The sequence below is a fragment of the Adiantum capillus-veneris genome, chromosome 20 (assembly GCF_014529385.1).
Source record: "Adiantum capillus-veneris isolate H3 chromosome 20, ASM1452938v2, whole genome shotgun sequence".
Taxonomy (NCBI): domain Eukaryota; kingdom Viridiplantae; phylum Streptophyta; class Polypodiopsida; order Polypodiales; family Pteridaceae; genus Adiantum; species Adiantum capillus-veneris.
In genome coordinates, this window is record NC_140950.1 from 20387392 (window position 1) to 20414255 (window position 26864).

Consider the following 26864-nt stretch of genomic DNA (forward strand, 5'->3'; position numbering starts at 1 on the left):
CTACCTTCATAATAATTAGTTTTTGGCATATTTCCATACATGGTTCCCTATCTTTGATATTTACAAACCTCAATTGTGCTGTAAGAGGCAAAGGTGGTCTTCCCCCCCATACATGGTGAAGAGGGTGAAGTAGGTAGTGTGTGGATAATGAATTGTAATAATTTTTTGTTTACCTTCATAATAATTAGTTTTTTGCATATTTCCATACATGGTTCCCTATCTTTGATATTTACAAACCTCATTGGTCATCCCCCCAACACTAGCGAAGGTCTTTTGCTACCCCCTTGCTAGAAGGGCTATCCAACCTAATTGAGCTTGTTTGTATAGGTCATCGCTTAGGTCTCTTGGTACCCTTGCTCTGTAATAGTAGTTGGTGGAGGCATGGTTGCACACCTTCTAAAAATTTCACATGAACTACTAGAGCTTGTAGCTGCTTGGAAGCTACCCGTGGGATGATTATCACCACCATCTACTAACATAATATGGTGGACGGCTTACCTGTGCCACGTGTCAACTTCTGCAAGCTTTTACAAGGGACAAAAAAAAAGGCGGTGCCTTGCGCTGGGGGGTGGCTCTGTATAGATTCAAGTACATTGAAGTACGATGCAGGAACCTCAGACTCTCAGTACCTCATATTCCTTCTCAGAGTGAAGTACAAGCGAGAGAGAATTAGCTACATTCCCTGCTGAGAGAGAGAGAGAGAGAGAGAGAGGAAGAAGAAGACGTAGAGGAGGATCGAGAGCTTGGTATGTTTGCTTCGTCATGCTTCGTCTCTCTCTCTCTCTCTCTCTCTCTCTCTCTCTCTCTCTCCCCCCCCCCTTGCTTGCATATGTCTGCATCTCTCACTACATCCCCCACCTTCCCCCCCCCTCACGCCACTGTCCCTCCACACGGAAGCTTTCATAGGGGTAGGCAGCTTTCATGTCAAAGCTTCGTCGTAGGCAGCTTTCGTCTGCTTCGTCGTAGGCAGCTTTCATGTCAAAGCTTCACACACACCTCTCAGAAGGGTCAGCATCTTGTTGCAGCGGCGTCATAAACTATCGCACACACCTCGCAGAAGGGTCATCACTTTGCTGCAGCGGCGTCAACCTTAAAAAATGGGAGAGCCGTCAGCGTCTCTGGTAGTCCAACTCTCTCTCTCCTTCCGGCTCCCTCAACGGCCCTGCAATCCCGCTCTCTCTCCGTCGTGCTCCCGCCACGGCATGCACACGCCACTGTCCTCCTCACGACTGCAGTCCCGCTCTGTGTGTGTGTGTGTGTGTGTGTGTGTGCAGCCTCTCAGGTGAGAGAGAGAGAGACGTCGGCATGCAGCCTCTCAGGTCCGAGAGAGAGAGAGAGAGAGAGAGAGAGAGAGAGAGATCAAGGCCTGCAGATGAAGTTGGAAATAGTGATGATGCGGACTTCGACGCTAGTAAGCTTCCAACGCATAGCTCTCTGCCATATTGCATGTGTGGCGGTGGCGACTCTTTGCAGCCTGCCCATGGCGGTTCTAGGTACTATCATAATATCTCCCCTGCTCCTCTCTGTCTGTCGCCATGGATATTTCAGCTCAACACCTCGCTCTCTCTTCTTCCCTCATCAGGCATAACCCCGCCTCTTTTCTCATCTACAGTACCAACTCCCAGGCCCTCATCTCCCCTGCCTTTCGCAGAGCTGCAAGCAAGCGAGCCGACGCCCCCCGCCTTGGTACTCTCGGCCCGGGGCGTCGACTTGTGCCTGCCTCATCTCCCATCAACGCATCACTCCATGAAACCGGAGGCGACAACAGCAACAATGCTGACCCTATGGAGTTGAATGGCACGCTTGATCGGCGACAGCTCTTGCTGGGGTCAAGCTCGATTAGCATGGCAGGACTACCATTTGCAGTGGCGAAGCTTGACGTGCCCAACATAATTGCCCAGCACGGACCCTGCAGAAGCCGCTCAGGGCGAGAGAGAGAGAGAGAGAGAGAGAGAGAGAGAGAGAGAGTAGTGGATAAGAGTTATGTGGCTCAAGCTGCGTCTTCTTTCTTTTTTATTAGGCAATAGGCAATGTCTTTTCAATTAGGTGTGTACTTCAACTTTCTGTGTAACAAAGATTCTGCTCACAAAGATTTTCGTGTTTGTGCTAATGCATAGTTACTCTGCTTCTTGCAGAAAGGTTGCCTATTTGCCCATTTGTCCTATGTGTAGTGGTAATCTTCTACTCTCAATCTCCATTCTGAGTGCATTAATTGTGTGTTTCATGTTGTCTTGAAATGTGCTCTCAAGAGATGTATATGTGTGTGTACGCTGCACCTATGCAAATTCCCTTAAGAGAACAAAGGGGGCAAGGGAACCTCCATTACTTTGAGCCAGGCTTGGTCTTCACCACTGGACGACTCCATGTGTGTGTGTGTGTGTGTGTGTTTTTTAAGAGACACATGCAATATGGCAGAGAGCTCTCTCTCTCTCTCTCTCTCTCTCTCTCTCTCTCTCTCTCTCTCTCTCTCTCTCGGACTTGAGAGGTTGCATGCCGAAAATGACTGCCGACGTCTCCTCGCGCGCGTTGCATGGCGGGAGCTCCCGCCAAGGGATTAGGGTGCAGTGACCCATTCCTCGCACTGCCATGCACTCGACACCTCATCAAAACTCTATCTGTGTGTGTGTGTGTGTGTGTGTGTGTGTGTGTGTGTGTGTGTGTGTGTGTGTGTGTGTGTGTCCACCTAAACATCGTCCGAATGTAACTAAAAAATCTATATTTTTATTGTAGGCAGCAAGTGTGCAAGCCAAGGAGAGTGGAGTCGTGATGTGGTGAGGCACTTCAACCAGGCAGCAAAATGTGTTGGCTAATTGTTATTTCAATTTAATTATTTGAGAGAGAGAGAGAGAGAGAGAGAGAGAGAGAGAGATGCTTAGTAAGTTAGGTTAATGTAATGGAAAGAAATGAAATGAATTGAAATGTTTTATTAACGTCTTTAAAAGGCCAAAATGACCTATGAGACCATAGAGAGAGAGAGAGAGAGAGAGAGAGATTTGACAAGAGACCGGAAATGGTAAATTAAAATACAAGATAAAGAGATAGAAATGAAATGATATTAACGTCTTCAAAAGGCTAAAAGTCCTATGAGACCAAACTGTTACATAATTGTGAAGATAGAGAGAAATAAATGAAATGAAATGAAATGTTGTACTAATGTTTTCAAAAGGCCAAAATGATCTATGAGACCAATTTGTTACAAAATTGTGAATGTTTTGACTTGAACTTAGGTAAATTAGGTCAAAAGGCCAAAATAACCTGAGACCAAACTGTTACAAAAAATGTGAAGATAGAGAGAGAGAGAGAACGAGGTCGATTGAAATGTGATGTTATATTAACGTCTTCAAAAGGCCAAAATCAACTATGAGTCCAAATTGTTACAAAATAGTGAATTTGATACCATGTTTGGGTGCTAAAAGACTAGAAAATACTACTACTACTACTAGAATCCATCCTCATTTGCACTCTAGATATCTAGAGCGTATGGCTCAAAAATGTTATATTAACGTCTTTAAAAGGCCAAAATGACCTATGAGACCAAAGAGAGAGAGAGAGAGAGAGAGAGAGAGAGAGAGAGAGAGAGAGAGAGAGAGAGAGAGAGAGTTGACAAGTGACCGAAAATGGTAAATTAAAATAATCCATAATCCATAAAATTACGAGATAGAGAGAAAGAAATGAAATGATATTAACGTCTTCAAAAGGCTAAAAGTCCTATGAGACCAAACTGTTACATAATTGTGAAGATAGAGAGAAAGAAATGATTTGAAATGAAATGTTATATTAACGTCTTTAAAAGGCCAAAATGACCTATGAGACCATAGAGAGAGAGAGAGAGAGAGAGAGAGATTTGACAAGAGACCGGAAATGGTAAATTAAAATACAAGATAAAGAGATAGAAATGAAATGATATTAACGTCTTCAAAAGGCTAAAAGTCCTATGAGACCAAACTGTTACATAATTGTGAAGATAGAGAGAAATAAATGAAATGAAATGAAATGTTGTACTAATGTTTTCAAAAGGCCAAAATGATCTATGAGACCAATTTGTTACAAAATTGTGAATGTTTTGACTTGAACTTAGGTAAATTAGGTCAAAAGGCCAAAATAACCTGAGACCAAACTGTTACAAAAAATGTGAAGATAGAGAGAGAGAGAGAACGAGGTCGATTGAAATGTGATGTTATATTAACGTCTTCAAAAGGCCAAAATCAACTATGAGTCCAAATTGTTACAAAATAGTGAATTTGATACCATGTTTGGGTGCTAAAAGACTAGAAAATACTACTACTACTACTAGAATCCATCCTCATTTGCACTCTAGATATCTAGAGCGTATGGCTCAAAAATGTTATATTAACGTCTTTAAAAGGCCAAAATGACCTATGAGACCAAAGAGAGAGAGAGAGAGAGAGAGAGAGAGAGAGAGAGAGAGAGAGAGTTGACAAGTGACCGAAAATGGTAAATTAAAATAATCCATAATCCATAAAATTACGAGATAGAGAGAAAGAAATGAAATGATATTAACGTCTTCAAAAGGCTAAAAGTCCTATGAGACCAAACTGTTACATAATTGTGAAGATAGAGAGAAAGAAATGATTTGAAATGAAATGTTATACTAATGTTTTCAAAAGGCAAAAATGATCTATGAGACCAATTTGTTACAAAATTGTGAATGTTTTGACCTAAACCTATGTAAATTAGGTCAAAAGGCCAAAATAACCTATGAGACCAAACTGTTACCAAAAATGTGAAGATAGATAGATATATATATATATATATATATATAGAGAGAGAGAGAGAGAGAGAACGAAGTCCAATGAAATGAGATGTTATATTAACGTCTTCAAAAGGCCAAAATCAACTATGAGTCCAAACGTGATCTGATACCATGTCTGGGTGCTAAAAGACTAGAAAATACTACTACTACTACTACTAGAATCCATCCTCATTTGCACTCTAGATATCGAGAGAGTATGGCTCAGAAATGTTATATTAACGTCTTTAAAAGGCCAAAATGACCTATGAGACTAGAGAGAGAGAGAGAGAGAGAGAGAGAGAGAGAGAGAGAGAGAGAGTTGACAAGTGATCGGAAATGGTAAATTAAAATAATCCATAATCCATAAAAATATGAGATAGAGCGAAAGAAATGAAATGATATTAACGTCTTCAAAAGGCTAAAAGTCTATGAGACCAAGCTGTTACATAATTGTGAAGATAGAGAGAAAGAAATGAAATGTTATACTAATGTTTTCAAAAGGCCAAAATGATCTATGAGCCCACTTTGTTACAAAATTGTGAATGTTTTGACCTAAACTTATGTAAATTAGGTCAAAAGGCCAAAATAACCAAACTATTACAAAAATGTGAAGATAGATAGATAGATAGAGAGAGAGAGAGAGAGAGAGAGAGAGAGAGAGAACGAAGTCGAATGAAATGAGATGTTATATTAACGTCTTCAAAAGGCCAAAATCAATTATGAGTCCAAATGTTACAAAACTGTGAATCTGATACCATGTCTGGGTGCTAAAAGACTAGAACAAAAATACTACTCCTACTACTAGAATCCATCCTCATTTGCACTCTAGATATCGAGAGAGTATGGCTCAAATCCTTTGTTGTACTCTCTGCTATGTAGCCCCATAGCTACATAGCCGTCTAGATCTCCTTAGCTCCTGTGCTTGATCGAGAGAGAAATAAAATGAAATGAAATGTTATATTAATGTCTTCAAAAGGCCAAAATGACCTATGAGACCAGAGGGTTACAATGTGTTGAATCTGATACAAAGTCAGAGTAACACAATGAAATGACAAAATGACAAAATGACAAGATAAAAGTACTATGGGATCCTAAACTAGTAGGCGTGAACTAAGCGCACACACACACACAGACAAAGAGCTGAAAATGAACTAAGTTTGAAGGGTACTTACACGCGTGCATGCTACACAACCACACACAAACAAAGAGAGAGAGAGAAGAAGAAGAAGAAGAAGAAAAAGACCAAAGTGAATAAAATTATAGGAGAGTGAGATAAAGAGAGAGACAACAACGAAATGAGTAATGGTAATGTGCTCAAAAGAGTACATCCATGTGCCCCAAGACTAGATTAAAGATAAGCGAGAGAGAGGGAGGGAGAGTTAAATGTGAGTAAAAATTCCATCCAAAGATATAGATTTTAATATCATAGAGAGGGTTTCCAAATATCTCGGGCTTGATGTAAAAGTCCTAGCCCTCTGGATCTCCATAGCTCCTGTGCTTGATTGAGAGAGAAATAAAATGAAATGAAATGTTATATTCATGTCTTCAAAAGGCCAAAATGACCTATGAGACCATAGAGAGCGAGAGAGAGAGAGAGAGAGAGAGAGAGAGATTTGACAAGAGACCGGAAATGGTAAATTAAAATACAAGATAAAGAGATAGATATGAAATGATATTAACGTCTTCAAAAGGCGAAAAGTCCTATGAGACCAAACTCTTACATAATTGTGAAGATAGAGAGAAATAAATGAAATGAAATGAAATGTTATACTAATGTTTTCAAAAGGCCAAAATGATCTATGAGACCAATTTGTTACAAAATTGTGAATGTTTTGACCTAAACTTAGGTAAATTAGGTCAAAAGGCCAAAATAACCTGAGACCAAATTGTTACAAAAAATGTGAAGATAGAGAGAGAGAGAGAGAACGAGGTCGACTGAAATGAGATGTTATATTAACGTCTTCAAAAGGCCAAAATCAACTATGAGTCCAAATTGTTACAAAATAGTGAATTTGATACCATGTTTGGGTGCTAAAAGACTAGAAAATACTACTACTACTACTAGAATCCATCCTCATTTGCACTCTAGATATCTAGAGCGTATGGCTCAAAAATGTTATATTAACGTCTTTAAAAGGCCAAAATGACCTATGAGACCAAAGAGAGAGTTGACAAGTGACCGAAAATGGTAAATTAAAATAATCCATAATCCATAAAAATACGAGATAGAGAGAAAGAAATGAAATGATATTAACGTCTTCAAAAGGCTAAAAGTCCTACGAGACCAAACTGTTACATAATTGTGAAGATAGAGAGAAAGAAATGATATTAACGTCTTCAAAAGGCTAAAAGTCCTATGAGACCAAACTGTTACATAATTGTGAAGATAGAGAGAAAGAAATGATTTGAAATGAAATGTTATACTAATGTTTTCAAAAGGCCAAAATGATCTATGAGACCAATTTGTTACAAAATTGTGAATGTTTTGACCTAAACCTATGTAAATTAGGTCCAAAGGCCAAAATAACCTATGAGACCAAACTGTTACAAAAAATGTGAAGATAGATAGATAGAGAGAGAGAGAGAGAGAGAGAGAGAGAGAGAGAGAACGAAGTCCAATGAAATGAGATGTTATATTAACGTCTTCAAAAGGCCAAAATCAACTATGAGTCCAAACGTGATCTGATACCATGTCTGGGTGCTAAAAGACTAGAAAATACTACTACTAGAATCCATCCTCATTTGCACTCTAGATATCGAGAGAGTATGGCTCAGAAATGTTATATTAACGTCTTTAAAAGGCCAAAATGACCTATGAGACCAGAGAGAGAGAGAGAGAGAGAGAGAGAGAGAGAGAGAGAGTTGACAAGTGATCGAAAATGGTAAATTAAAATAATCCATAATCCATAAAAATACGAGATAGAGAGAAAGAAATGAAATGATATTAACGTCTTCAAAAGGCTAAAAGTCTATGAGACCAAACTGTTACATAATTGTGAAGATAGAGAGAAAGAAATGAAATGTTATACTAATGTTTTCAAAAGGCCAAAATGATCTATGAGACCACTTTGTTACAAAATTGTGAATGTTTTGACCTAAACTTATGTAAATTAGGTCAAAAGGCCAAAATAACCAAACTATTACAAAAAATGTGAAGATAGATAGATAGATAGAGAGAGAGAGAGAGAGAACGAAGTCGAATGAAATGAGATGTTATATTAACGTCTTCAAAAGGCCAAAATCAATTATGAGTCCAAATGTTACAAAACTGTGAATCTGATACCATGTCTGGGTGCTAAAAGACTAGAACAAAAATACTACTCCTACTACTAGAATCCATCCTCATTTGCACTCTAGATATCGAGAGAGTATGGCTCAAATCCTTTGTTGTACTCTCTGCTATGTAGCCCCATAGCTACATAGCCGTCTAGATCTCCTTAGCTCCTGTGCTTGATCGAGAGAGAAATAAAATGAAATGAAATGTTATATTAATGTCTTCAAAAGGCCAAAATGACCTATGAGACCAAAGGGTTACAATGTGTTGAATCTGATACAAAGTCAGAGTAACAAAATGAAATGACAAAATGACAAAATGATAAAATAAAAGTACTATGGGATCCTAAACTGGTAGGCGTGAACTAAGCGCACACACACACACATACACACACAGAGAGAGAGAGAGAGAGAGAGAGAGAGAGAGAGAGAGAGAGATTTGACAAGAGACCGGAAATGGTAAATTAAAATACAAGATAAAGAGATAGAAATGAAATGATATTAACGTCTTCAAAAGGCGAAAAGTCCGATGAGACCAAACTGTTACATAATTGTGAAGATAGAGAGAAATAAATGAAATGAAATGAAATGTTATACTAATGTTTTCAAAAGGCCAAAATGATCTATGAGACCAATTTGTTACAAATTTGTGAATGTTTTGACCTAAACTTAGGTAAATTAGGTCAAAAGGCCAAAATAAGCTGAGACCAAATTGTTACAAAAAATGTGAAGATAGAGAGAGAGAGAGAACGAGGTCGACTGAAATGAGATGTTATATTAACGTCTTCAAAAGGCCAAAATCAACTATGAGTCCAAATTGTTACAAAATAGTGAATTTGATACCATGTTTGGGTGCTAAAAGACTAGAAAATACTACTACTACTACTAGAATCCATCCTCATTTGCACTCTAGATATCTAGAGCGTATGGCTCAAAAATGTTATATTAACGTCTTTAAAAGGCCAAAATGACCTATGAGACCAAAGAGAGAGAGAGAGAGAGAGAGAGAGAGAGAGAGTTGACAAGTGACCGAAAATGGTAAATTAAAATAATCCATAATCCATAAAAATACGAGATAGAGAGAAAGAAATGAAATGATATTAACGTCTTCAAAAGGCTAAAAGTCCTATGAGACCAAACTGTTACATAATTGTGAAGATAGAGAGCAAGAAATGATTTGAAATGAAATGTTATACTAATGTTTTCAAAAGGCCAAAATGATCTATGAGACCAATTTGTTACAAAATTGTGAATGTTTTGACCTAAACCTATGTAAATTAGGTCAAAAGGCCAAAATAACCTATGAGACCAAACTATTACAAAAAATGTGAAGATAGATAGATAGAGAGAGAGAGAGAGAGAGAACGAAGTCGAATGAAATGAGATGTTATATTAACGTCTTCAAAAGGCCAAAATCAACTATGAGTCCAAATTGTTACAAAATAGTGAATTTGATACCATGTTTGGGTGCTAAAAGACTAGAAAATACTACTACTACTACTAGAATCCATCCTCATTTGCACTCTAGATATCTAGAGCGTATGGCTCAAAAATATTATATTAACGTCTTTAAAAGGCCAAAATGACCTATGAGACCAAAGAGAGAGAGAGAGAGAGAGAGTTGACAAGTGACCGAAAATGGTAAATTAAAATAATCCATAATCCATAAAAATACGAGATAGAGAGAAAGAAATGAAATGATATTAACGTCTTCAAAAGGCTAAAAGTCCTATGAGACCAAACTGTTACATAATTGTGAAGATAGAGAGAAAGAAATGATTTGAAATGAAATGTTATACTAATGTTTTCAAAAGGCCAAAATGATCTATGAGACCAAATTGTTACAAAATTGTGAATGTTTTGACCTAAACCTATGTAAATTAGGTCAAAAGGCCAAAATAACCTATGAGACCAAACTGTTACAAAAAATGTGAAGATAGATAGAGAGAGAGAGAGAGAGAGAGAGAGAGAGAGAGAGAGAACGAAGTCGAATGAAATGAGATGTAGAATTAACGTCTTCAAAAGGCCAAAATCAACTATGAGTCCAAACGTGATCTGATACCATGTCTGGGTGCTAAAAGACTAGAAAATACTCCTACTACTACTAGAATCCATCCTCATTTGCACTCTAGATATCGAGAGAGTATGGCTCAGAAATGTTATATTAACGTCTTTAAAAGGCCAAAATGACCTATGAGACTAGAGAGAGAGAGAGAGAGAGAGAGAGAGAGAGAGAGAGAGTTGACAAGTGATCGGAAATGGTAATTAAAATAAACCATAATCCATAAAAATACGAGATAGAGAGAAAGAAATGAAATGATATTAACGTCTTCAAAAGGCTAAAAGTCCTATGAGACCAAACTGTTACATAATTGTGAAGATAGAGAGAAAGAAATGATTTGAAATGAAATGTTATACTAATGTTTTCAAAAGGCCAAAATGATCTATGAGACCAATTTGTTACAAAATTGTGAATGTTTTGACCTAAACCTATGTAAATTAGGTCCAAAGGCCAAAATAACCTATGAGACCAAACTGTTACAAAAAATGTGAAGATAGATAGATAGAGAGAGAGAGAGAGAGAGAGAGAGAGAGAGAGAGAACGAAGTCCAATGAAATGAGATGTTATATTAACGTCTTCAAAAGGCCAAAATCAACTATGAGTCCAAACGTGATCTGATACCATGTCTGGGTGCTAAAAGACTAGAAAATACTACTACTAGAATCCATCCTCATTTGCACTCTAGATATCGAGAGAGTATGGCTCAGAAATGTTATATTAACGTCTTTAAAAGGCCAAAATGACCTATGAGACCAGAGAGAGAGAGAGAGAGAGAGAGAGAGAGAGAGAGAGAGAGAGAGAGAGAGAGAGAGAGAGAGATGACAAGTGATCGAAAATGGTAAATTAAAATAATCCATAATCCATAAAAATACGAGATAGAGAGAAAGAAATGAAATGATATTAACGTCTTCAAAAGGCTAAAAGTCTATGAGACCAAACTGTTACATAATTGTGAAGATAGAGAGAAAGAAATGAAATGTTATACTAATGTTTTCAAAAGGCCAAAATGATCTATGAGACCAATTTGTTACAAAATTGTGAATGTTTTGACCTAAACTTATGTAAATTAGGTCAAAAGGCCAAAATAACCAAACTATTACAAAAAATGTGAAGATAGATAGATAGATAGAGAGAGAGAGAGAGAGAGAGAGAGAGAGAGAGAGCGAAGTCGAATGAAATGAGATGTTATATTAACGTCTTCAAAAGGCCAAAATCAATTATGAGTCCAAATGTTACAAAACTGTGAATCTGATACCATGTCTGGGTGCTAAAAGACTAGAACAAAAATACTACTCCTACTACTAGAATCCATCCTCATTTGCACTCTAGATATCGAGAGAGTATGGCTCAAATCCTTTGTTGTACTCTCTGCTATGTAGCCCCATAGCTTCATAGCCGTCTAGATCTCCTTAGCTCCTGTGCTTGATCGAGAGAGAAATAAAATGAAATGAAATGTTATATTAATGTCTTCAAAAGGCCAAAATGACCTATGAGACCAGAGGGTTACAATGTGTTGAATCTGATACAAAGTCAGAGTAACAAAATGAAATGACAAAATGACAAAATGATAAGATAAAAGTACTATGGGATCCTAAACTGGTAGGCGTGAACTAAGCGCACACACACACACACACACACACACACAGATTTGACAAGAGACCGGAAATGGTAAATTAAAATACAAGATAAAGAGATAGAAATGAAATGATATTAACGTCTTCAAAAGGCGAAAAGGCCTATGAGACCAAACTGTTACATAATTGTGAAGATAGAGAGAAATAAATGAAATGAAATGAAATGTTATACTAATGTTTTCAAAAGGCCAAAATGATCTATGAGACCAATTTGTTACAAATTTGTGAATGTTTTGACCTAAACTTAGGTAAATTAGGTCAAAAGGCCAAAATAACCTGAGACCAAATTGTTACAAAAAATGTGAAGATAGAGAGAGAGAGAGAACGAGGTCGACTGAAATGAGATGTTATATTAACGTCTTCAAAAGGCCAAAATCAACTATGAGTCCAAATTGTTACAAAATAGTGAATTTGATACCATGTTTGGGTGCTAAAAGACTAGAAAATACTACTACTACTACTAGAATCCATCCTCATTTGCACTCTAGATATCTAGAGCGTATGGCTCAAAAATGTTATATTAACGTCTTTAAAAGGCCAAAATGACCTATGAGACCAGAGAGAGAGAGAGAGAGAGAGAGAGAGAGACAGAGAGAGAGAGAGAGAGAGAGAGAGAGAGAGAGAGAGAGAGAGAGAGAGAGAGAGAGAGAGAGAGAGAGTGAGTTGACAAGTGACCGAAAATGGTAAATTAAAATAATCCATAATCCATAAAAATACGAGATAGAGAGAAAGAAATGAAATGATATTAACGTCTTCAAAAGGCTAAAAGTCCTATGAGACCAAACTGTTACATAATTGTGAAGATAGAGAGAAAGAAATGATTTGAAATGAAATGTTATACTAATGTTTTCAAAAGGCCAAAATGATCTATGAGACCAATTTGTTACAAATTGTGAATGTTTTGACCTAAACCTATGTAAATTAGGTCAAAAGGCCAAAATAACCTATGAGACCAAACTGTTACAAAAAATGTGAAGATAGATAGATAGAGAGAGAGAGAGAGAGAGAGAGAGAGAACGAAGTCGAATGAAATGAGATGTTATATTAACGTCTTCAAAAGGCCAAAATCAACTATGAGTCCAAACGTGATCTGATACCATGTTGGGTGCTAAAAGACTAGAAAATACTACTACTAGAATCCATCCTCATTTGCACTCTAGATATCGAGAGAGTATGGCTCAGAAATGTTATATTAACGTCTTTAAAAGGCCAAAATGACCTATGAGACCAGAGAGAGAGAGAGAGAGAGAGAGAGAGAGAGAGAGAGAGAGAGAGAGTTGACAAGTGATCGAAAATGGTAAATTAAAATAATCCATAATCCATAAAAATACGAGATAGAGAGAAAGAAATGAAATGATATTAACGTCTTCAAAAGGCTAAAAGTCTATGAGACCAAACTGTTACATAATTGTGAAGATAGAGAGAAAGAAATGAAATGTTATACTAATGTTTTCAAAAGGCCAAAATGATCTATGAGACCACTTTGTTACAAAATTGTGAATGTTTTGACCTAAACTTATGTAAATTAGGTCAAAAGGCCAAAATAACCAAACTATTACAAAAAATGTGAAGATAGATAGATAGATAGAGAGAGAGAGAGAGAACGAAGTCGAATGAAATGAGATGTTATATTAACGTCTTCAAAAGGCCAAAATCAATTATGAGTCCAAATGTTACAAAACTGTGAATCTGATACCATGTTTGGGTGCTAAAAGACTAGAACAAAAATACTACTCCTACTACTAGAATCCATCCTCATTTGCACTCTAGATATCGAGAGAGTATGGCTCAAATCCTTTGTTGTACTCTCTACTATGTAGCCCCATAGCTACATAGCCGTCTAGATCTCCTTAGCTCCTGTGCTTGATCGAGAGAGAAATAAAATGAAATGAAATGTTATATTAATGTCTTCAAAAGGCCAAAATGACCTATGAGACCAGAGGGTTACAATGTGTTGAATCTGATACAAAGTCAGAGTAACAAAATGAAATGACAAAATGACAAAATGATAAGATAAAAGTACTATGGGATCCTAAACTGGTAGGCGTGAACTAAGCGCACACACACACACATACCACACACAGAGAGAGAGAGAGAGAGAGAGAGAGAGAGAGAGAGAGAGATTTGACAAGAGACCGGAAATGGTAAATTAAAATACAAGATAAAGAGATAGAAATGAAATGATATTAACGTCTTCAAAAGGCGAAAAAGTCCGATGAGACCAAACTGTTACATAATTGTGAAGATAGAGAGAAATAAATGAAATGAAATGAAATGTTATACTAATGTTTTCAAAAGGCCAAAATGATCTATGAGACCAATTTGTTACAAATTTGTGAATGTTTTGACCTAAACTTAGGTAAATTAGGTCAAAAGGCCAAAATAAGCTGAGACCAAATTGTTACAAAAAATGTGAAGATAGAGAGAGAGAGAGAACGAGGTCGACTGAAATGAGATGTTATATTAACGTCTTCAAAAGGCCAAAATCAACTATGAGTCCAAATTGTTACAAAATAGTGAATTTGATACCATGTTTGGGTGCTAAAAGACTAGAAAATACTACTACTACTACTAGAATCCATCCTCATTTGCACTCTAGATATCTAGAGCGTATGGCTCAAAAATGTTATATTAACGTCTTTAAAAGGCCAAAATGACCTATGAGACCAAAGAGAGAGAGAGAGAGAGAGAGAGAGAGAGAGAGAGAGAGAGTTGACAAGTGACCGAAAATGGTAAATTAAAATAATCCATAATCCATAAAAATACGAGATAGAGAGAAAGAAATGAAATGATATTAACGTCTTCAAAAGGCTAAAAGTCCTATGAGACCAAACTGTTACATAATTGTGAAGATAGAGAGCAAGAAATGATTTGAAATGAAATGTTATACTAATGTTTTCAAAAGGCCAAAATGATCTATGAGACCAATTTGTTACAAAATTGTGAATGTTTTGACCTAAACCTATGTAAATTAGGTCAAAAGGCCAAAATAACCTATGAGACCAAACTATTACAAAAAATGTGAAGATAGATAGATAGAGAGAGAGAGAGAGAGAGACGAAGTCGAATGAAATGAGATGTTATATTAACGTCTTCAAAAGGCCAAAATCAACTATGAGTCCAAATTGTTACAAAATAGTGAATTTGATACCATGTTTGGGTGGTGCTAAAAGACTAGAAAATACTACTACTACTACTAGAATCCATCCTCATTTGCACTCTAGATATCTAGAGCGTATGGCTCAAAAATATTATATTAACGTCTTTAAAAGGCCAAAATGACCTATGAGACCAAAGAGAGAGAGAGAGAGAGAGAGAGTTGACAAGTGACCGAAAATGGTAAATTAAAATAATCCATAATCCATAAAAATACGAGATAGAGAGAAAGAAATGAAATGATATTAACGTCTTCAAAAGGCTAAAAGTCCTATGAGACCAAACTGTTACATAATTGTGAAGATAGAGAGAAAGAAATGATTTGAAATGAAATGTTATACTAATGTTTTCAAAAGGCCAAAATGATCTATGAGACCAATTTGTTACAAAATTGTGAATGTTTTGACCTAAACCTATGTAAATTAGGTCAAAAGGCCAAAATAACCTATGAGACCAAACTGTTACAAAAAATGTGAAGATAGATAGAGAGAGAGAGAGAGAGAGAGAGAGAGAAGAAGAGTCGAATGAAATGAGATGTAGAATTAACGTCTTCAAAAGGCCAAAATCAACTATGAGTCCAAACGTGATCTGATACCATGTCTGGGTGCTAAAAGACTAGAAAATACTACTACTACTACTAGAATCCATCCTCATTTGCACTCTAGATATCGAGAGAGTATGGCTCAGAAATGTTATATTAACGTCTTTAAAAGGCCAAAATGACCTATGAGACTAGAGAGAGAGAGAGAGAGAGAGAGAGAGAGAGAGAGAGAGAGAGAGAGTTGACAAGTGATCGGAAATGGTAATTAAAATAATCCATAATCCATAAAAATACGAGATAGAGAGAAAGAAATGAAATGATATTAACGTCTTCAAAAGGCTAAAAGTCCTATGAGACCAAACTGTTACATAATTGTGAAGATAGAGAGAAAGAAATGATTTGAAATGAAATGTTATACTAATGTTTTCAAAAGGCCAAAATGATCTATGAGACCAATTTGTTACAAAATTGTGAATGTTTTGACCTAAACCTATGTAAATTAGGTCCAAAGGCCAAAATAACCTATGAGACCAAACTGTTACAAAAAATGTGAAGATAGATAGATAGAGAGAGAGAGAGAGAGAGAGAGAGAGAAAACGAAGTCCAATGAAATGAGATGTTATATTAACGTCTTCAAAAGGCCAAAATCAACTATGAGTCCAAACGTGATCTGATACCATGTCTGGGTGCTAAAAGACTAGAAAATACTACTACTAGAATCCATCCTCATTTGCACTCTAGATATCGAGAGAGTATGGCTCAGAAATGTTATATTAACGTCTTTAAAAGGCCAAAATGACCTATGAGACCAGAGAGAGAGAGAGAGAGAGAGAGAGAGAGAGAGAGAGAGAGAGAGAGAGAGAGAGAGAGAGAGAGAGAGAGTTGACAAGTGATCGAAAATGGTAAATTTAAAATAATCCATAATCCATAAAAATACGAGATAGAGAGAAAGAAATGAAATGATATTAACGTCTTCAAAAGGCTAAAAGTCTATGAGACCAAACTGTTACATAATTGTGAAGATAGAGAGAAAGAAATGAAATGTTATACTAATGTTTTCAAAAGGCCAAAATGATCTATGAGACCAATTTGTTACAAAATTGTGAATGTTTTGACCTAAACTTATGTAAATTAGGTCAAAAGGCCAAAATAACCAAACTATTACAAAAATGTGAAGATAGATAGATAGAGAGAGAGAGAGAGAGAGAGAGAGAGAGACGAAGTCGAATGAAATGAGATGTTATATTAACGTCTTCAAAAGGCCAAAATCAATTATGAGTCCAAATGTTACAAAACTGTGAATCTGATACCATGTCTGGGTGCTAAAAGACTAGAACAAAAATACTACTCCTACTACTAGAATCCATCCTCATTTGCACTCTAGATATCGAGAGAGTATGGCTCAAATCCTTTGTTGTACTCTCTGCTATGTAGCCCCATAGCTTCATAGCCGTCTAGATCTCCTTAGCTCCTGTGCTTGATCGAGAGAGAAATAAAATGAAATGAAATGTTATATTAATGTCTTCAAAAGGCCAAAATGACCTATGAGACCAGAGGGTTACAATGTGTTGAATCTGATACAAAGTCAGAGTAACAAAATGAAATCACAAAATGACAAAATGATAAGATAAAAGTACTATGGGATCCTAAACTGGTAGGCGTGAACTAAGCGCACACACACACACACACACACACACACACACACACACACACAGAGATTTGACAAGAGACCGGAAATGGTAAATTAAAATACAAGATAAAGAGATAGAAATGAAATGATATTAACGTCTTCAAAAGGCGAAAAGTCCTATGAGACCAAACTGTTACATAATTGTGAAGATAGAGAGAAATAAATGAAATGAAATGAAATGTTATACTAATGTTTTCAAAAGGCCAAAATGATCTATGAGACCAATTTGTTACAAATTTGTGAATGTTTTGACCTAAACTTAGGTAAAATAGGTCAAAAGGCCAAAATAACCTGAGACCAAATTGTTACAAAAAATGTGAAGATAGAGAGAGAGAGAGAACGAGGTCGACTGAAATGAGATGTTATATTAACGTCTTCAAAAGGCCAAAATCAACTATGAGTCCAAATTGTTACAAAATAGTGAATTTGATACCATGTTTGGGTGCTAAAAGACTAGAAAATACTACTACTACTACTAGAATCCATCCTCATTTGCACTCTAGATATCTAGAGCGTATGGCTCAAAAATGTTATATTAACGTCTTTAAAAGGCCAAAATGACCTATGAGACCGAGAGAGAGAGAGAGAGACAGAGAGAGAGAGAGAGAGAGAGAGAGAGAGAGAGAGAGAGAGAGAGAGAGAGAGAGAGAGAGAGTTGACAAGTGACCGAAAATGGTAAATTAAAATAATCCATAATCCATAAAAATACGAGATAGAGAGAAAGAAATGAAATGATATTAACGTCTTCAAAAGGCTAAAAGTCCTATGAGACCAAACTGTTACATAATTGTGAAGATAGAGAGAAAGAAATGATTTGAAATGAAATGTTATACTAATGTTTTCAAAAGGCCAAAATGATCTATGAGACCAATTTGTTACAAAATTGTGAATGTTTTGACCTAAACCTATGTAAATTAGGTCAAAAGGCCAAAATAACCTATGAGACCAAACTGTTACAAAAAATGTGAAGATAGATAGATAGAGAGAGAGAGAGAGAGAGAGAGAGAGAGAGAACGAAGTCGAATGAAATGAGATGTTATATTAACGTCTTCAAAAGGCCAAAATCAACTATGAGTCCAAACGTGATCTGATACCATGTCTGGGTGCTAAAAGACTAGAAAATACTACTACTAGAATCCATCCTCATTTGCACTCTAGATATCGAGAGAGTATGGCTCAGAAATGTTATATTAACGTCTTTAAAAGGCCAAAATGACCTATGAGACCAGAGAGAGAGAGAGAGAGAGAGAGAGAGAGAGAGAGAGAGAGAGAGAGAGAGAGAGAGTTGACAAGTGATCGAAAATGGTAAATTAAAATAATCCATAATCCATAAAAATACGAGATAGAGAGAAAGAAATGAAATGATATTAACGTCTTCAAAAGGCTAAAAGTCTATGAGACCAAACTGTTACATAATTGTGAAGATAGAGAGAAAGAAATGAAATGTTATACTAATGTTTTCAAAAGGCCAAAATGATCTATGAGACCACTTTGTTACAAAATTGTGAATGTTTTGACCTAAACTTATGTAAATTAGGTCAAAAGGCCAAAATAACCAAACTATTACAAAAAATGTGAAGATAGATAGATAGATAGAGAGAGAGAGAGAGAACGAAGTCGAATGAAATGAGATGTTATATTAACGTCTTCAAAAGGCCAAAATCAATTATGAGTCCAAATGTTACAAAACTGTGAATCTGATACCATGTCTGGGTGCTAAAAGACTAGAACAAAAATACTACTCCTACTACTAGAATCCATCCTCATTTACACTCTAGATATCGAGAGAGTATGGCTCAAATCCTTTGTTGTACTCTCTGCTATGTAGCCCCATAGCTACATAGCCGTCTAGATCTCCTTAGCTCCTGTGCTTGATCGAGAGAGAAATAAAATGAAATGAAATGTTATATTAATGTCTTCAAAAGGCCAAAATGACCTATGAGACCAGAGGGTTACAATGTGTTGAATCTGATACAAAGTCAGAGTAACAAAATGAAATGACAAAATGACAAAATGATAAAATAAAAGTACTATGGGATCCTAAACTGGTAGGCGTGAACTAAGCGCACACACACACACATACACAGAGAGAGAGAGAGAGAGAGAGAGAGAGAGAGATTTGACAAGAGACCGGAAATGGTAAATTAAAATACAAGATAAAGAGATAGAAATGAAATGATATTAACGTCTTCAAAAGGCGAAAAGTCCGATGAGACCAAACTGTTACATAATTGTGAAGATAGAGAGAAATAAATGAAATGAAATGAAATGTTATACTAATGTTTTCAAAAGGCCAAAATGATCTATGAGACCAATTTGTTACAAATTTGTGAATGTTTTGACCTAAACTTAGGTAAATTAGGTCAAAAGGCCAAAATAAGCTGAGACCAAATTGTTACAAAAAATGTGAAGATAGAGAGAGAGAGAGAACGAGGTCGACTGAAATGAGATGTTATATTAACGTCTTCAAAAGGCCAAAATCAACTATGAGTCCAAATTGTTACAAAATAGTGAATTTGATACCATGTTTGGGTGCTAAAAGACTAGAAAATACTACTACTACTACTAGAATCCATCCTCATTTGCACTCTAGATATCTAGAGCGTATGGCTCAAAAATGTTATATTAACGTCTTTAAAAGGCCAAAATGACCTATGAGACCAAAGAGAGAGAGAGAGAGAGAGAGAGAGAGAGAGAGAGAGAGAGAGAGTTGACAAGTGACCGAAAATGGTAAATTAAAATAATCCATAATCCATAAAAATACGAGATAGAGAGAAAGAAATGAAATGATATTAACGTCTTCAAAAGGCTAAAAGTCCTATGAGACCAAACTGTTACATAATTGTGAAGATAGAGAGCAAGAAATGATTTGAAATGAAATGTTATACTAATGTTTTCAAAAGGCCAAAATGATCTATGAGACCAATTTGTTACAAAATTGTGAATGTTTTGACCTAAACCTATGTAAATTAGGTCAAAAGGCCAAAATAACCTATGAGACCAAACTATTACAAAAAATGTGAAGATAGATAGATAGAGAGAGAGAGAGAGAGAACGAAGTCGAATGAAATGAGATGTTATATTAACGTCTTCAAAAGGCCAAAATCAACTATGAGTCCAAATTGTTACAAAATAGTGAATTTGATACCATGTTTGGGTGCTAAAAGACTAGAAAATACTACTACTACTACTAGAATCCATCCTCATTTGCACTCTAGATATCTAGAGCGTATGGCTCAAAAATATTATATTAACGTCTTTAAAAGGCCAAAATGACCTATGAGACCAAAGAGAGAGAGAGAGAGAGAGAGTTGACAAGTGACCGAAAATGGTAAATTAAAATAATCCATAATCCATAAAAATACGAGATAGAGAGAAAGAAATGAAATGATATTAACGTCTTCAAAAGGCTAAAAGTCCTATGAGACCAAACTGTTACATAATTGTGAAGATAGAGAGAAAGAAATGATTTGAAATGAAATGTTATACTAATGTTTTCAAAAGGCCAAAATGATCTATGAGACCAATTTGTTACAAAATTGTGAATGTTTTGACCTAAACCTATGTAAATTAGGTCAAAAGGCCAAAATAACCTATGAGACCAAACTGTTACAAAAAATGTGAAGATAGATAGATAGAGAGAGAGAGAGAGAGAGAGAGAACGAAGTCGAATGAAATGAGATGTTATATTAACGTCTTCAAAAGGCCAAAATCAACTATGAGTCCAAACGTGATCTGATACCATGTCTGGGTGCTAAAAGACTAGAAAATACTACTACTAGAATCCATCCTCATTTGCACTCTAGATATCGAGAGAGTATGGCTCAGAAATGTTATATTAACGTCTTTAAAAGGCCAAAATGACCTATGAGACTAGAGAGAGAGAGAGAGAGAGAGAGAGAGAGAGAGAGAGAGAGAGAGTTGACAAGTGATCGGAAATGGTAATTAAAATAATCCATAATCCATAAAAATACGAGATAGAGAGAAAGAAATGAAATGATATTAACGTCTTCAAAAGGCTAAAAGTCCTATGAGACGAAACTGTTACATAATTGTGAAGATAGAGAGAAAGAAATGATTTGAAATGAAATGTTATACTAATGTTTTCAAAAGGCCAAAATGATCTATGAGACCAATTTGTTACAAAATTGTGAATGTTTTGACCTAAACCTATGTAAATTAGGTCCAAAGGCCAAAATAACCTATGAGACCAAACTGTTACAAAAATGTGAAGATAGATAGATAGAGAGAGAGAGAGAGAGAGAGAGAGAGAGAGAGAGAAACGAAGTCCAATGAAATGAGATGTTATATTAACGTCTTCAAAAGGCCAAAATCAACTATGAGTCCAAACGTGATCTGATACCATGTCTGGGTGCTAAAAGACTAGAAAATACTACTACTAGAATCCATCCTCATTTGCACTCTAGATATCGAGAGAGTATGGCTCAGAAATGTTATATTAACGTCTTTAAAAGGCCAAAATGACCTATGAGACCAGAGAGAGAGAGAGAGAGAGAGAGAGAGAGAGAGAGAGAGAGAGAGAGAGAGAGAGAGAGAGAGAGTTGACAAGTGATCGAAAATGGTAAATTAAAATAATCCATAATCCATAAAAATACGAGATAGAGAGAAAGAAATGAAATGATATTAACGTCTTCAAAAGGCTAAAAGTCTATGAGACCAAACTGTTACATAATTGTGAAGATAGAGAGAAAGAAATGAAATGTTATACTAATGTTTTCAAAAGGCCAAAATGATCTATGAGACCAATTTGTTACAAAATTGTGAATGTTTTGACCTAAACTTATGTAAATTAGGTCAAAAGGCCAAAATAACCAAACTATTACAAAAAATGTGAAGATAGATAGATAGATAGAGAGAGAGAGAGAGAGAGAGAGAGAGAGAGAGAGAACGAAGTCGAATGAAATGAGATGTTATATTAACGTCTTCAAAAGGCCAAAATCAATTATGAGTCCAAATGTTACAAAACTGTGAATCTGATACCATGTCTGGGTGCTAAAAGACTAGAACAAAAATACTACTCCTACTACTAGAATCCATCCTCATTTGCACTCTAGATATCGAGAGAGTATGGCTCAAATCCTTTGTTGTACTCTCTGCTATGTAGCCCCATAGCTTCATAGCCGTCTAGATCTCCTTAGCTCCTGTGCTTGATCGAGAGAGAAATAAAATGAAATGAAATGTTATATTAATGTCTTCAAAAGGCCAAAATGACCTATGAGACTAGAGGGTTACAATGTGTTGAATCTGATACAAAGTCAGAGTAACAAAATGAAATGACAAAATGACAAAATGATAAGATAAAAGTACTATGGGATCCTAAACTGGTAGGCGTGAACTAAGCGCACACACACACACACACACACACACACACAGAGATTTGACAAGAGACCGGAAATGGTAAATTAAAATACAAGATAAAGAGATAGAAATGAAATGATATTAACGTCTTCAAAAGGCGAAAAGTCCTATGAGACCAAACTGTTACATAATTGTGAAGATAGAGAGAAATAAATGAAATGAAATGAAATGTTATACTAATGTTTTCAAAAGGCCAAAATGATCTATGAGACCAATTTGTTACAAATTTGTGAATGTTTTGACCTAAACTTAGGTAAATTAGGTCAAAAGGCCAAAATAACCTGAGACCAAATTGTTACAAAAAATGTGAAGATAGAGAGAGAGAGAGAACGAGGTCGACTGAAATGAGATGTTATATTAACGTCTTCAAAAGGCCAAAATCAACTATGAGTCCAAATTGTTACAAAATAGTGAATTTGATACCATGTTTGGGTGCTAAAAGACTAGAAAATACTACTACTACTACTAGAATCCATCCTCATTTGCACTCTAGATATCTAGAGCGTATGGCTCAAAAATGTTATATTAACGTCTTTAAAAGGCCAAAATGACCTATGAGACCAGAGAGAGAGAGAGAGAGAGAGAGACAGAGAGAGAGAGAGAGAGAGAGAGAGAGAGAGAGAGAGAGTTGACAAGTGACCGAAAATGGTAAATTAAAATAATCCATAATCCATAAAAATACGAGATAGAGAGAAAGAAATGAAATGATATTAACGTCTTCAAAAGGCTAAAAGTCCTATGAGACCAAACTGTTACATAATTGTGAAGATAGAGAGAAAGAAATGATTTGAAATGAAATGTTATACTAATGTTTTCAAAAGGCCAAAATGATCTATGAGACCAATTTGTTACAAAATTGTGAATGTTTTGACCTAAACCTATGTAAATTAGGTCAAAAGGCCAAAATAACCTATGAAACCAAACTGTTACAAAAAATGTGAAGATAGATAGATAGAGAGAGAGAGAGAGAGAGAGAGAGAGAACGAAGTCCAATGAAATGAGATGTTATATTAACGTCTTCAAAAGGCCAAAATCAACTATGAGTCCAAACGTGATCTGATACCATGTCTGGGTGCTAAAAGACTAGAAAATACTACTACTACTACTACTACTAGAATCCATCCTCATTTGCACTCTAGATATCGAGAGAGTATGGCTCAGAAATGTTATATGAACGTCTTTAAAAGGCCAAAATGACCTATGAGACCAGATAGAGAGAGAGAGAGAGAGAGAGAGAGAGAGAGAGAGAGAGAGTTGACAAGTGATCGGAAATGGTAAATTAAAATAATCCATAATCCATAAAAATACGAGATAGAGAGAAAGAAATGAAATGATATTAACGTCTTCAAAAGGCTAAAAGTCTATGAGACCAAACTGTTACATAATTGTGAAGATAGAGAGAAAGAAATGAAATGTTATACTAATGTTTTCAAAAGGCCAAAATGATCTATGAGACCACTTTGTTACAAAATTGTGAATGTTTTGACCTAAACTTATGTAAATTAGGTCAAAAGGCCAAAATAACCAAGCTATTACAAAAAATGTGAAGATAGATAGATAGATAGAGAGAGAGAGAGAGAGAGAGAGAGAGAGAGAGAGAGAGAACGAAGTCGAATGAAATGAGATGTTATATTAACGTCTTCAAAAGGCCAAAATCAATTATGAGTCCAAATGTTACAAAACTGTGAATCTGATACCATGTCTGGGTGCTAAAAGACTAGAACAAAAATACTACTCCTACTACTAGAATCCATCCTCATTTGCACTCTAGATATCGAGAGAGTATGGCTCAAATCCTTTGTTGTACTCTCTGCTATGTAGCCCCATAGCTACATAGCCGTCTAGATCTCCTTAGCTCCTGTGCTTGATCGAGAGAGAAATAAAATGAAATGAAATGTTATATTAATGTCTTCAAAAGGCCAAAATGACCTATGAGACCAGAGGGTTACAATGTGTTGAATCTGATACAAAGTCAGAGTAACAAAATGAAATGATAAAATGACAAAATGATATGATAAAAGTACTATGGGATCCTAAACTGGTAGGCGTGAACTAAGCGCACACACACACACAGACAAAGAGCTGAAAATGAACTAAGTTTGAAGGGTACTTACACGCGTGCATGCTACACAACCACACACAAACAAAGAGAGAGAGAGAGAGAGAGAGAGAGAGAGAGAGAGAGAGAGAAGAAGAAGAAAAAGACCAAAGTGAATAAAATTATAGGAGAGTGAGATAAAGAGAGAGACAACAACGAAATGAGTAATGGTAATGTGCTCAAAAGATTACATCCATGTGCCCCAAGACTAGATTAAAGATAAGCGAGAGAGAGGGAGGGAGAGTTAAATGTGAGTAAAAATTCCATCCAAAGATATCGATTTTAATATCATAGAGAGGGTTTCCAAATATCTCGGGCTTGATGTAAAAGTCCTAGCCCTCTGGATCTCCATAGCTCCTGTGCTTGATTGAGAGAGAAATAAAATGAAATGAAATGTTATATTAATGTCTTCAAAAGGCCAAAATGACCTATGAGACTAGAGGGTTACAATGTGTTGAATCTGATACAAAGTCAGAGTAACAAAATGAAATGACAAAATGAAAGAATGATAAGATAAAAGTACTATGGGATCCTAAACTGGTAGGCATGAACTAAGGAAAGAGAGAGAGAGAGAGAGAGAGAGAGAGAGAGAGAGGGGGGGGGGGGGGGGGGGGGGGGGAGAAAACACACACAAACACACATAGAGAGACAAAGAGTTGAAAAAGAACTGAGTTTGAAGGGTACTTACACACATACACGCGTGCATGCTACACAACCACACACAAACAAAGAGAGAGAGAGAGAGAGAGAGAGAGAAGAAAAAGACCAAAGTGAATAAAATTATAGGTGAGTGAGATAAAGAGAGAGACAACAATGATATGAGTAATGGTAATGTGCTCAAAAGAGTACACCCATGTGCCTCAAGACTAGATTAAAGATAAGCGAGAGAGAGGGAGGGAGAGACATAGGGAGAGTTAAATGTGAGTAACAATTCCATCCAAAGATGTAGATATTAATGTCATAGAGAGGGTTTCCAAAGATCTCGGGCTTGATGTAAATGCCTATAGCAATTCCAATAGAACTTAGAGATTCTTACGTAATCTTGAAAATCAAGGCATGATATCAAAAGGCAAGCCCAAGAGAGCCTTCATACTGAACCAAGATGGTATCTTTGTCTTCACCCTAATAAGGAAGAGGTTTTTAAAGTCCTGTCTATGGAAGTATTGAAAGATCTATCTAATGATAGGCCCTCCAAATCTATCTTTTTGCTATTCCAGTGATAATTAACATGACCAATTTGTCACTCTCATACGAATAGTTTCGAAAGATCCCAAGGATATAATAAGTGCCCTTGTGTATGAAATTCAAGAGAGAATTTGGATAATCAACATCTTATTCTTAACAATAAGATAAAACATCTAATTGTTCTATACATCATACCGAGTTTGATAATTGTGGGAGGAGATGATGTCCCAAAGAGGCAAGGACTGATCTGTTTTCCATATGATGCGAATTGAGGGATTCTCCCCTGATGCAGTTACATATGCATTACAGTTCAAAATAATCCATATTTTGATCACCAAAAGGTGACCACATGGATAGAAGATCACATGAAACCATTATAGATTTCAAAAAGGGTTGGATAGAGAGAATAACACGTGTGATTGAAGTATTGCTTCCCTATGAATTTTAGATATAGAGTGAAAGTGGGAGAGAGAGAGAGAGGGAGATGGAGAGGGAGAGAGAGGGATGGGAAACAGATTTATTGAAAGAGACATATTGTAAAGTCAAGTTTTGTGATGAAGTCCTAGAGCAACTACACTTACAATGTCTCTTTTTTTTTTCTTAGGAACTTTATGGCACCTAGGGTATCTACTGAATGTTTTGGTCATGGATTGGAAGCGATGGAGATAGTAATGGATCATATAATGATTCACTACTCTCCCAAAAAAAAAAGCTGACTTCTTTCAAAGCATTGTTCGAGGTTTCTTTCCGGGTGTTACTATAGAAGAAGCTTGGAGAACCTGCGGACTACACTTCCATGACTCGAGATGGGACACCCTTTCACCAGGTGTTTGTCAGAATTCAGAATGATCCCAGTCAATGGTTTCGCAACCTACGGCTTTTGCAGATTCGAGTAAAGATGGGATACTCAGATGCCCTCTACCTTGATTCTGAGTTAGGTTGTTGTTCTATATCTGAAGTTAATAGCAAAATTAATGCGCTAAAGAGCATTGTAGGACATGATAAGATAGAGAATCATAAGAGCCTATTTTCAAGCGTCCCAGTGCTAAACACTCTTTATCCATTTTCAGATGTAGATGGGGTTGATCATGTA

General features: G+C 36.2%; 1 protein-coding gene and 1 long non-coding RNA gene across 2 annotated transcripts; one reads left to right on the top strand and one right to left on the bottom strand.

Moving 5' to 3' along the window:
- LOC147432209 (uncharacterized) lies at window positions 1-26864 on the top strand. Its single transcript, XR_015185527.1, has 4 exons — window positions 1-746; window positions 2136-2173; window positions 2731-2771; window positions 26376-26864. It is a non-coding gene; the product is annotated as an uncharacterized LOC147432209 (long non-coding RNA).
- Window positions 773-2120, bottom strand: LOC147432210 (uncharacterized). The gene has a single exon (XM_086492190.1). It carries the CDS (start codon window positions 1889-1891, stop codon window positions 1607-1609), a length of 285 nt encoding a protein of 94 aa, XP_086348316.1. The 5' UTR covers window positions 1892-2120; the 3' UTR covers window positions 773-1606.